Source organism: Petaurus breviceps, unplaced genomic scaffold, assembly GCF_028583685.1.
Source record: "Petaurus breviceps papuanus isolate PSGF00001 unplaced genomic scaffold, PetGlider_PUasm1.0 37, whole genome shotgun sequence".
Lineage (NCBI taxonomy): Eukaryota > Metazoa > Chordata > Mammalia > Diprotodontia > Petauridae > Petaurus > Petaurus breviceps.
Genome location: NW_027186296.1, coordinates 21,147,893 through 21,160,755, shown reverse-complemented (window position 1 = coordinate 21,160,755; position 12,863 = coordinate 21,147,893). Strand labels below are relative to the sequence as shown.

At 38.4% G+C, this 12,863-nt stretch overlaps 1 protein-coding gene across 1 annotated transcript in view; it reads left to right on the top strand.

Annotated features, from left to right (window-relative positions):
- Positions 1-12,863, top strand: part of MYO5C (myosin VC) — a 153,261-nt gene that overhangs the window by 95,807 nt on the left and 44,591 nt on the right. Inside the window, exons 24-28 of the mRNA XM_069098065.1 lie at positions 3,083-3,146; positions 6,716-6,896; positions 10,664-10,757; positions 11,225-11,288; positions 11,392-11,472. Of these exons, the coding sequence (XP_068954166.1) occupies positions 3,083-3,146; positions 6,716-6,896; positions 10,664-10,757; positions 11,225-11,288; positions 11,392-11,472 (484 nt within the window). The remainder of the gene's footprint in view (positions 1-3,082; positions 3,147-6,715; positions 6,897-10,663; positions 10,758-11,224; positions 11,289-11,391; positions 11,473-12,863) is intronic.

Below are 12,863 nucleotides of genomic sequence, written 5' to 3'. Positions count from 1 at the left end.
TATGAACTTGGTGACTAGAAGGCTGATATGTCCCTGATAGAAAGAGGGAAGTTTGGAAGAAGGGTAGAATTAGTGGGAGAAATAAATGAAAACTTCAGACCCAAATCATGCATGCCCACTCGTATTTTGACACTCATTCTGTCTCCCAAAATGAAAAGAGCAGAGGGGTACATTCGTTCTTTCATTCACTATTCATTGCCCTACAGTACAGTGCCCACCCTTTGGAGGTACCTGACTTAGCCATGGGATGGTCTGAGAGATATTGGGCTGAGTATGGGGAAGCGGGAGAGAGAGCCCCTGTGAAGCCACTGCTGTGGGTATCCATGATTACGTTATAACTGGGTGGTGATTAGATTACAACTGCCCTGAAGGTCCAACATCAACTCAGAAGCAGGGAGGCTGAGAGTTTACAGAATGCAAGTAGGAGGAAGAGAGAAGTGTTGGGGGATAAGGTTAGATTGGGGATAAGGTTAGGTTGGAGATAAGATGCTCTATGGTCTATCATGGGGAAGGTAGGGTCATGGGATCTTCCCACCCACTTTTTGGTTGCTCACACATCCCTTGGGATCAAGCCACACTCCCTGTGGGCCCCTAGCTTTGTCTTTAGAGATCACTAATCTAAGTTGTTACATTTAGGTCACTTTATCACAAGATTTGGGAATAAATTAAATTCAGCAAACATTTATTGAATACCTATTATATGGAACCAAAATAGGAGTCATCACCTCCATTATCCTCATCCTAATCACATCACTCAGTTCTCAACTCATTGAAATTGGAATCATTACCTAAGACATAGAGCTGGCAAACAGGATATAGCATGGATAGGCTCGGTCAGCTCTTCTGAATCATTGACTTTGTCTTAACATAAGAGTTTTTCGATCATACTAGAACTTGGTGTGGGGCAGGGCAGACTTTTACCTAGGAGTCTAGCTAAGCTGGGCAGGAAATATGGAAAATACCATAGTACTGAGCCGGCAAGTAGTTTAATGAAGTCTGGTAGTTAGTAAATTAATATAGGAAGGAACAAGTAAGGTCCAGAAAAGAAAGCAGAGTCCAGAGACTTGGGACATCAGTAATGTTGAGAAGCAGGGAAGTCCCATAGTTACAAGTGGTTAGGCATAGGTTAGAAGATGGGCAAAGGCAGGATAGAAAACATAAACACCAACTAAGCAAATAGAGGCTGGCATCATAGAGAGGCACTAGCAAACAGCATCATGACCATTGATCCTGGGGCAGAGGCTTTCATTCTTTGCCCCATTTTCATGTAATTTACTGAGGGTGCTATATCTAAAATTAAAAATAGAAGGTACAGTTACTAGGCAGTTTTTCACAGCAGAAAAAAAAACCCATACATGCCATCCTCTATTGTTCAATCAGATACAGTCGAGTAAACAGACATTTAGAAAGGTTATACCAGGTTTACTTCTACCATAAACCCCAATTCTCTCCCAGCCCTAAGTCCTGTTACTGTGGTTACTCCAGGTATTGATTGTGGACCTGAAAGTGGTTAGAGGCCTCCTGAATGAGGCAGGCCAGAGAGGAAACTCTTATCTCCCATTGTTTTATATACTCTGTGAATTTCTCTTGGGCCTCTCAGTGGGATTTCATTCTGCCTCATTTCACACAAGACAATAAGATCATCAATTTGGTAGTGAAGAAACAACCTGGAAAATCACAATCTGATAGTGCAGTGTTTAGGTGGGACAATTTTATATGTCTTCTATAAGATAAAATGGAGTCAGGGAATTTAAAAAAAACTCTCAAAACAAGTTTGCAAGCTAGCAAGCCTCTATTACAAGGGGGAAAAGTAAGACAGAAACAAGCAAACATAGACAAAACTCCTCTCCCTACATGGCCCCTCAAATAAAAACTATTTCATAACACTACCAGTATTTTCTCCTACTTTTATGGTCTAAGGCAGAGGTTCCCAAACTTATTTGACCTACCACCCCCTTTTCAAAAAAGAGAAATTGCTCAGTTTCCCCCCTGGAAATCTACTTTATTTAAACCTTTAACAGTTTTTTTTTAATTCTTATCATTTCAATTTTTTAAATGACATCTTAAATTTAATAATTCATTATAAATTTGTGGGTGTTTTCCTGCATTGAAATTTTGATGATGTGATATTGCATCATGTAACTGTATAATATTATATTGCAAACAAGTCATTATACACACATATTCCTGCTGATGCATGCTGGACTTCCCAACAATGCACTACACACTCACCTGCCAACACTTGCTTATTAAGACCTGTCAGCTGATTTGACCACTGATGATTTATAACTTGCATTTTGTGTGTTTATTTGGAAAATAATGTAATCACTCTGACTTTAACTCAGTTACACAAGAGATGAAACATATACGAATGGATTTTCAAAATTTTCTTATCTTCTCTTCTTTCCTTATGCTTGTGCTGCTCCCTTATTTTTATTTAATGCCCCCCAATTGCACCTGAGGTTACCACTGCCCTTCTGTTCATTCTAGAACCCCCCCAGGGGGCAGTATCACCCACTTTGGAAACCACTGGATTAAAGTATATTATCCAGTCATTTTCAGTCACATCCTACTCTCTGTGACTCCATTTGAGGTTTTCTTGGCAAAGATACTAGAGTGATTTGCTATTCCCTTATCCAGGAATTATCACCTCCATTTTTTTGCAGATTATTTTGCAGATGAGGAAACTGAGGCAAACAGTGTTAAGTGATTTGCCTAGGGTAACACAGCTAGTAAGTGTCTGAAGCCAAATTTGGGCTCATCAAGATGAGTCCTCTTTTCTCCAGGGCTGACATTCAATTTGACATAATTATCAAGCAGAGCAGTAGTGTGACATACTATATAAAATGCTGGGCTTGGAATCAGGAAGACCTGGGGCCAAAATTCTCTTGTGATACTTAACTGGTGTGTGACTGTGGACAAGTCAATTAAACCTCTCTAAGAGTATAAATTATAAATAAGGTGTAATCTGCTTCAGTGGATAGAAGTCCCGTATTGGTCAAATTACACATCCCTGATGTGGTGATGCATAATTGCTAGGTATTTGGTAGATTTTTACTGAATGTGATTTCTCTCTTTACAGATAAAATGGAAGACCTCACAAAACAACTTTTTGATGATGTGCAAAAAGAAGAAAGACAAAGGATGTATGAATTACAATTTGTTTTAAAACTACTCAAGTCTTTCTCTGCCTTGTTCTATACTGTAACTATCTTGCATATAGCCATTATAGATTTAGAACTGGAAGGGATCTTCCTTATGTGTCATTTAGTTCAGCCTCCATGTGCCACTTTTAATTTTTGCAGAGGCTCAGAGAGGTTAAGTGACTTACACAAAGTCACACAGCTAGAATATAGAGCTGAAACTCTTTCCACTGAAGCACATGGGCCATGCAAATTTTAAAGGTACTCAGTCAAAGAACATTTGGGAGTTTCTGCAGAGTAGGGCTTATCTGTTTTAGAATCTAAGGTATATTCGGCCATTGAAAACATCTACCATTAAGACAGCACTACTATGGAGAGATCAATTGCTGAAGCTGGGTCCATAGAAACCAGGTTGGAACCTCCCTCTGATGCAATCATTGCCTCACTCTTTTCTGTGGGAAGGTTCAGCTCTTGCCACCCCTTCCCACTTCCAAAAAGTTGCAAGATTAAGCTTATTTTTAGGAAACAATTTCCAAACCCTTCCTATGCTTTATCTCTGATGACCCCTTTCTAAAGGACTAAATTTTAGTTCAAGTATTTAGCTAACTTCACTGACTCTAAATAGCAAACACAATTATTATCCTATGATATGCCCTGGTGGAGGGGTTCCTTGAGTGAGTATGCTTAAGCTCTAAAGATCTACCAATGAACATTTATTAAGCATCAACTGTGTACCAGGCACTGTGCTAAGTCCTGAGGATACAGAAAGGCAAAAAACGTCCCTGCCCTCAAGGAGTTTTTAATCTAAGATCAATGTAATGTTACCATTTTCCTTAAATTAGCCAGTATGTGACTTCCCTTCTGTGTGTTGCTTTGTACTCTCCTGGCACACCTTACCTCTGGGGGAGGACAACCAGGAGAGACCTATCTCCTAGATTTTCCCATGAGTGAACCTTGCATGTCATTGTTTATGTTATTAAACTACTTCAAGATCCCAGTCTGTTGAATACCCCAACAGGTTCTTGGTCAATGATAATCTTAGGGCCTCAGAGTGAGAGAGAACCATTAATATCTGCCCCCTGGAACTCTTCTCTTTCATTTCAGGGCATTCTTGCCCTCAGAAATTGGAGACCATGTCAGTAAACTCAACTATCCTTTTAGATCTTCAAATCTCTGTTTTAAGACAAATTGTCTGTACCCTGCTAATCACCCCTAGAATCTCCAACCCCACCTAGACACATCCTAGAATGCATCTCTTTACCAACACCCATTACTCTCACACCCATATACCTGAGCTCTTTTCAGAAGTCAGGATAATGGGTTTTGTTTTTTGTTTTGTTTTTAAAAGTTATGACATGGATCTAGAGGTGAAAGTCTGGGCAGAGGTGGGATTTTCCCAAAAAGGGCTCAGCAATAGTCTACTAAGAGTTTAAATGATTAACTAGGATTATGTGGGTTAGAGAGGGATCTACAATATGCCTACACAGTTGGGAATTTCATTTGGCTAATTTCTAAAATCAGCCTTGAGAATAAAGTATCTTGCCCTTGGGATACAAATTTGAGGGAAGAAAAATGGTAGGTAGAAAAGGAAATTCCCAGAAGGCTGGGGCCAGAGTCACAGATGAGCTAAGAAAGTGACAATGAATATAGAAACAGGTACTTATTTTATTGTAGTAAAAGGGCTATGACATTTATGTTTAATTCATTTGTCTTGAATAATACATTTTGAAATTGTTGTTTGGGGATCTCATGAAAGAAGCATTAAGATCTTGACATTTCATAAAGAACTCTGTTTAGAAATGTTTATTTCAGGCAGTATGTTTGGAGAAAATTGAATGACAGGCCATTTGGGCCTTACAAAAAAAAAAAGAGAGAAGCCTCATCGAGGCATTGTCCTGGCTAGGACACTAAGTTGCAGGACCTCTGACTTTTTTGTTCTAGTCACTGAGTACGTCTGACCTTCAGTAAATTATTAATCCTAAATGGGATAGGAATAATGAGCAAACCTGTAATTTCACTGGCAAAGGGTACTCTGAGGTGAAGAAACTCCTTCTGCGCATACAATTTGGCACCCTCTCTTCAGCTTAGACAGTTCCCTAGAGCACTGAAGATTAGATGACTTGCCCACAATTAGTATGTGTCAGACATGAGACTTGAACCAAGGTCTTCCTATATTCAAGGCTCTCTACCCATTAGGCAACACTGTCTCTCCTTAACATGTAGAAGGAGCAGCCAGGCATATTAACTGATGGAAAAATTTTACTATAGTTTTACTTTGATATAAAAATTTTATACTATATTTTCTTTCTCTTATGTATTAAAAAATGCTTGATGTCCATTGATATAGATTGGTCCTTCAAGATATTCTTAAATTCCAGTCCTATTAATAACTGTTCCCTAGTCAGTGGACCACTGGTAGAATAATAACATAAATATAGATGTACTCCTGGAATCTACTAATGTACCCCCAGTCTGGTTTAGTATTATGATTTCATTAGTTCATAAAACTGAATTTCTGTCAGGTGGGATATCACCTGAATTTATTTATTTCCATGAGTATTTTTCTTTCTTAAAAGTATGTCACTATTTTCTTGGAAACATTGGAAGCTTTTTGAAAAATAAAACAAAACAAAACATGTTAAGTCCTGTAAAAAGAAAATCAAAGTAAAACCTGATAAGAATTGAGTCAACTCCTTGGGGATGATTCCTTGATATTATGACCATAGTTTGTATTCTTTCAACTACATCGCAAGCTGAGTAGAGAAAGCTTAATGACTCTTTAGCTCATTGGTTTCCCAAGGCTAGTCTACTTCCTTTAGAGTTTGGTTGAGGGCTAATCTGATCCCATCAAGGAGTCTGGTTCTGGGCTTCTAGGGATCTCAACTGACCTCTGGTTGTATATGTATATGTATATGTATATATATATATATATATATACATATAAATTTTTTTTTTGCTTTTTGGAGGGGGGAAGGCAGGGCAATTGGGGTTAAGTGACTTGCCCAAGGTCACACAGCTAATGAGTGTTAAGTGTCTGAGGCTGAATTTGAACTCAGGTTCTCCTGACTCCAGGGCCGATACTCTATTCACTGAGCCACCTGGCTGCCCCTAAATCAGGAGTTTTTAACCTTTTTGGTGTCATGGACCCCTTTGGAAGTCTGGTGAAGCCTATGGACCCCTTCTCAGAAAAAAAAATACTTTCAAATTTATAAAATAAAATTACAGGATTAGAAAGGAAACCAATTATACTGAAATGCAGTTGTCTTTTTTTTTTAATTCACAGACCCCGGGTTAAGAAACTCTGAATCTAGCTTATTATATCTGGTTCCTTCAGCCTGAATTTCTGTGTGCATTTTCTATTGACCCAGACTAGCTAAAATCAGAAAATATAAGAATATGAGAGACAGAGACTGAGAAAGAACTCATGATTCATATGCACGTTCAGAATATCACAGCATGTTCTAGCTATGCTATTCGTTTCCCTGCCTTCTTTCTGATTTCCCAAATGACCTATTGTTTTGTTCCAGATCTAGCAAAAACCCTAAATATTTTATCTTTCTTTCTTATAATAGACTCCTTGAGAAAAGTTTTGAGCTGAAAGAACAAGACTATGACAAACAGATTCGCTCTTTGAAGGGAGAAATTAAGACTTTAAAAGAAGAGAAATTGCAACTCCAGCATCAAATGGAGGAAGAACAAATCATTTCCAATGGCTTAAAAGGAGAGGTGGCCCAGCTGACCAAGCAGACAAAGGTAGAAACTGGGATCTCACTTCTACATTTCAGATCAAAGTGTAAATAGTAAATGTGCAAAGATACTGATTGTTGGATTTCATAGCTCACACAGAGAACCACATTGAATGATATCCTTTATAAAGGTAAAAGAGAAAAATATCTCCCCTTGTCCATTTATCCAAAATACAACACCTAAAAGTTGACTTAAAGCTAGCATTGTCATTAGTTGTTTTCTTGTGTTACTAAAAGTTGATTTTTCAGTTTATTTGGAAAACTATTGAAGGTTTATACATTATCAGACAGCATGAGAAGTAGCATGGTGTAGTAGATAGCATTCTAGTCTTAAAGTCAGAAAGACCTGCCTCTGACATTTACTATGTTCCCATGACGGGCACCAAGGTGGCACAGTGGAGAGAGTACCGGGTCTGGAGTGCAGAAGACCTGGGTTCAAATCCAGCCTCAGATGCTTACTAGCAGTGTGACCCTGGGCAAGTCACTTAACCTTCTTTACCTCAGTTTCCTCATCCATAAAATGAATTGGAGAAAGAAATGGCAAACCACTCCAGTATCTTTGCCAAGAAAACCCCAAATATTGTCACAGTCAGACACGACTGAGCAACAACAAACATGTTCTCGTTGGTCCATCAGTTAGCCTGTCTGAGCCATATTTCCTCATCTACAAAACAGAAATAAAAATGACCTATGGAAGCTATATCAAAAGACTGTTGAGAGACTTAAATGAGATAATAATATGTGTTAAATGCTTTGTAAACTTTGCTGTGCAATTATCAGATATTCTTGTCATCAGCATCCCCACTTAATAAAAAGTGCCCAACAATGGAGTCTTTTCCAATAAGCATAGCAAGCATTCTAAAATTCTTTGCACTGATCTATAAAATAACCATCAGACAATTTAAACACTGTGATGAAACCTTCCATTTATACCTACTTGCTATTGGAAGAAAAAGATCCCCCAAAATGATTAGCCTATATAGAAAATAGTGAGGCAGTGTGACATAACTGATCTTATCACCAGGAGGACACAAAGAGGTTCAGGTCCCACATTCAACACATTCTGCCTGTGATTGTCTGACTTTTCAGCATCCCCAGGCAACTCTCTAAGACTGCAAATTACAGCAGCAATTGCTCTTCCTCATTGGTTGGGGAAGCTTCACTAGGAACCTCCCCAAATCAATGAAATGATAGGCCCAGATTGAGAAAAATAGATTCACTGAGACGTGCGCATGCATGCAACTGTATGTGAATGGCATCTGCTAGACATGTCCCTGCTACTGGACACAGCCCTTCTCTGGCCTCTTACAATTGTCTTTGTAATTTGGATGAAATATCATCAGATGGCATTCAGTCAATCAACAAGGATTTATTGAATATCTGTCATGTGCCAGGCACTGTCTCCTGTCTTTGGCAGCTAAAACCTATCATCTGAGGATTTTTAGTCAGTATAATAATCATTTGCACTCATAGTATTTTAAGGTTTTGGGGGGTTTTAAGGCACATTCCTGACTTTTAAAAAACACAGTGCAAGGTTAGTCATTATTATCCCCATTTTGCAGCTGAGAAGATAAAGGTTCAAAGAAGTATAAGTGACTTACTCAGTATTCACTTGCTAGTAAGTTAAGTGCCTAGCAGAGCTACATTGAAAATGACATACCACCTTTTCTAAGGAAATAAACTCCTTATTACTAAAATATGGCATATAAGGGGTGGCTAGGTGGTACAATGAATAGAGCACCAGCCCTGGAGTCAGAAGGACCTGAGTTCAAATGCGGTCTCAGACACTTAACACAAAAACTAGCCATGTGACCTTCGGCAAGTCATTTAACCCCAACTGCCCTCCAAAAATAAAAAAAATTATATATGGCATATAACTAATTCCTAGGAAGAACAAGGAAACAGACAGATAACTTGAAACTAACTGAAACAATCCCAGAAATCAGTGGTCAGTGGAGAAGCAATAATATTCTATGTATTCACTTTAGACACAAACCCCTCGATGTTCTCTCAGACTTAGTCTAAGTATTTCTGTCTTTTAAAAAAAATTAAATTTATTTATTTATATACTTTTAGTTCATAACATTAAGTTCCACAAGCTTTTGAGTTCCAAATTTCCTCCCCCTTCTCTCTATGCAGCATGCAATCTGATAAAGGTTGTACAAATACCTTCACATTAAACATTAGTCAATTCGTAAAGGATTATAACCAAAGGAGTGAATGAGAAAGAAGGATCAAAACAAAACAGAAAAGAGACAGAGCAAATAGTTTGCTTCAATCTGCGTTCAGACTCCGTAAATCTTTCTCTGGATGTGGATAGCCCTTTCCATCGTGAATCTTTTGGAGTTGTCTTACAGCCTTGCATTGCTGAGAGGAGCCTAATCTATCAAAGTCAGTCATCACAGATAGTTTAAGTATTTTTGCATGGGCTTTTTCTCCCTGCCTTATTCAGGACTGGAAAGTTGTATGTTCAGGTCTGTCTCTCTCCGTAATGGCAATTGCACATCCTTTGTTTTGGGAAGACTCCCCACATATAGCAGGGAGCAGGAAAGTGGGCAGAGAAAAGGAAACCTCTGTCTTCCCTGATATTCAAGCTTGCTTTGTTTGTCTCCTGCCTGCTCGTGTGATTTTTGCTAACTCTTTAGACTCTCAGATTCTGGACCCTGCCTGGCTGCCTACACTTAGGCTACCTATTCAGTTCTTCCTGCCCTGCCTGACTTTCTTGGATTCAGTCTTTTACCTGCCTGTACCTAAGGTAATTTTCCAGATCTATTCTGCCCTCTCTACTCATTTGGATCTCACCCTCTTTTGGCTATACCTTTCTGCCAGATCCCTAGCCAGGTTCCCAGCCCTTGCCTCTTCTGGTTGGTCCTGCCCCACTGATGCTCCCCCTCCCCGGTCACTTAGACTAGAATTTCTTGTGATCAGGAGTCTTCCTGGAGCACCTCAAAGGTCTCTTCTAATGCTGCATCTATAATCCTGTGATTTTTTTTCCTACCTACTACACTGGTCCCTGAATGTGACTGGGTTTCTGAATGTCACCTTGTTAATGTTAGTTTTCCTAGCTACTAAACTAAAACCAAAGAAAACATTTAAATGTAAAAAACTAACAGGTATATGGGGCCTTTGGTTTTTAGAGGTCTGTCCCCACCCTTCTAGAGGTGTTGATTGTCCTCTGTCTTCTCTCAGAATGTGATGCTGACTGAAAATAAAATTTGGCATCAAGAAGATAGCACCCCCATGCCTTTGTTCCCATGATATGTCCTGTTCCATAAAGGGGCATTTGGTTAGGACATAGAAATGTAATTTTATGTGTTTCACCCGGGACATCCCTTGTGACCCTTTTTCTCCCTTCTATACCCCTTTTCTACCTATACTTTAATAATTCTCCACTCCATGCCGTGAGGAAATTATTGATTAATCCCTGCTTCCACTGAAGCTGTTAAGCAAATTGGTTGAGTTATTAAAGCTGACTTTGTTTGGGCAACAGCTTTTGTTATTGTTCTTTATGACCAAACCACATTTATATTTACAAAACACAGTTTGAACAATTAAACAACAATTTTCTCTATACCGGCCTATGAGAAATATTGCCAGAGTCCTTCACACTAAACTATACGAGAAGTAGATGTTTAACATTCCTTTAAAATGCAGTTGTATCTTGTGAACATGTGATGGGGAATACCCAGTTAGGTATATATTATTTTAGTAATGTTCCATTTATAGGCATTAGCCATTCTAATTTTTAAAATTTGGATCATTGTTTTAATCCAGACAATCTCCGAGTTCCAGAAGGAGATAGAGCTACTTCAGACACAGAAGTTAAATGTGGAGAAACACGTCCAGTCACAAAAACGAGAAATGAGAGGTAATGGCAGTGCCAGTCAGTTTGCTGGCATGGCAGTTTATTATGGAGTTATGGAAGTGGGATGCTTCACCAGCATCAGGCCATGTCATTCTTCAATGGACAGTTTGCCTGTATGAGGCTAGAGAACTGGGACCTAAAAGGATGGGAAAGAATAGCAGACCTGCATGTCCAAAGTAATAATTAAAGTAATAGTAATAATTAGCATTTATATAATGCTTTAAGATTTGCAGAGCTCTTTACAAATATTATCTCATTTTAGCCTCATAATCACTCTGGGAGGAAGTTGTTATTATTATCCCCATTTTCCCAATGAGGAAACTGAGGCAGGTGGAAGTTAAGTGACTTGTCCAGGATCATACTGCTAGTTAACTATCTCAGGCTGGAACTGAACTCGGCTCTTCCTGACTCCAAGTCCAGTGCTCTATCCATATCTCACCCACCTGTTTATATTTTGATTTTACTTTCAGAAAAAATGTCCGAAATTACCAAGCAACTTCTTGAAAGCTATGACATTGAAGATGTAAGAAGCAGGTAAAGTGATACCACTTTATATTTCTAAGACATTAAAAAATGAGAAAAGAACAAAATATAAAGGGGGAAAGTAACTTATTTCCTTTTCTGTGCTATTTTCCAGACTTTCTGTGGAAGATTTGGAACATCTAAATGAAGATGGAGAACTCTGGTTTGCATATGAAGGTCTAAAGAAAGCAACAAGGTGAGAAAAACCAATTAGAATGTCCTTGTCCTTCTTTCTCTTCCCTCTCGTCTCCTTTTCTTTCTCTTCCCCCTTTCTTCCTATTCTTTTTCCTTTTCTCTTCCTACTTTCTTTCTTTTCTTTCTATTCTTCCTCTCCTTTGTCTTATTATTCTTCCTCCTGTCTCCCCCTCTACTTTCTCCTTTCTCTTTTTCTTCTTCCTCCTCAGCTTTTTCTTCCTCTTTGTTTTCTTATTCTCCTCTTCTTCCTCCTATACTCTCGCAGCCTCTTCATTCTAATCTTCCTTGTGCTGTAGGAAGTAGGAAATCTTATATGTAAACAAGAGATTTAAAATATAGTCTTCAGTATCTATTATGGGACTTGAAAGAATCTAATTTCATTAGTGTGAACATTCCCTCCACTGATACAGGCAGCCAATTCCTCTGTTTATGTGTTAGTAGATATTCTTCCAAAGTTGCTGTGGCCCAACATATAGTATTTAACAAAAAAAAGTAAATGCTTTATATTATTATATTATATTAGTATTTATATTTATTTATAATGTTATCATAATTATCTCATTTCATTTAGAATGATTTCCCTGAAAATCTAGTAAAGCAAGTACTTGATAATGTTTTTTATGGGATAAGAAGCTCCTTAATGGGTAGAATCTATAAAATAGAAAATCCTTAAGAATGCATAAATTGGGGACGGCTAAGTGGCACAGTGAATGGAGCACCAGCCCTGGAGTCAGGAGGACCTGAGTTCAAATCTGGCCACAGACACTTGACACAATTACTAGCCTTTTGACCTTGGGCAAGTCACTTAGCTCCATTTGCCCTGCCCTCCCCCCTCCAAAAAGCAAGGGAAAAAATACATAAATTGGAGTGCTATGCTTTGTAAATTTTTGGTCTTTTTTGGAGGGGGGAAGGCAGGGCAATTGGGTTTAAGTGACTTGCCCAAGGTCGGCGGCTAGTAAGTGTTAAGCGGCTGAGATCAGATTTGAACTGACTCCAGGGCCAGTGCTCTATTCATTGCACCACCTAGCCACTCCTATGCCATATTTTTTGACTGAAGAAATTTGGGAAGTTTGCTGCAATTTTTCTGGAATTATAAAGTTAATATAAAATGATTTTATTTTGTCTTTGTAATTGACATTTCTAAATTATTTTAATCATCATATTGACTGTCCAAATCATAATCATGAAATTAAGAACTTTCACCATTTATTACAAAATTTCTTATTGTATTGGCATACTACCAGAAATGTACATTTCTATATATTTGGGGTTTTTTTTGTTTTTTGTTTTCTGGGTTTTTTACTTTTTTGGAGAGGTGAAGGGCAATTGGGATTAAGTGACTTGTCCAAGGTCATACAGCTAGTAAGTGTTAACTGTCTGAGATTGGATTTG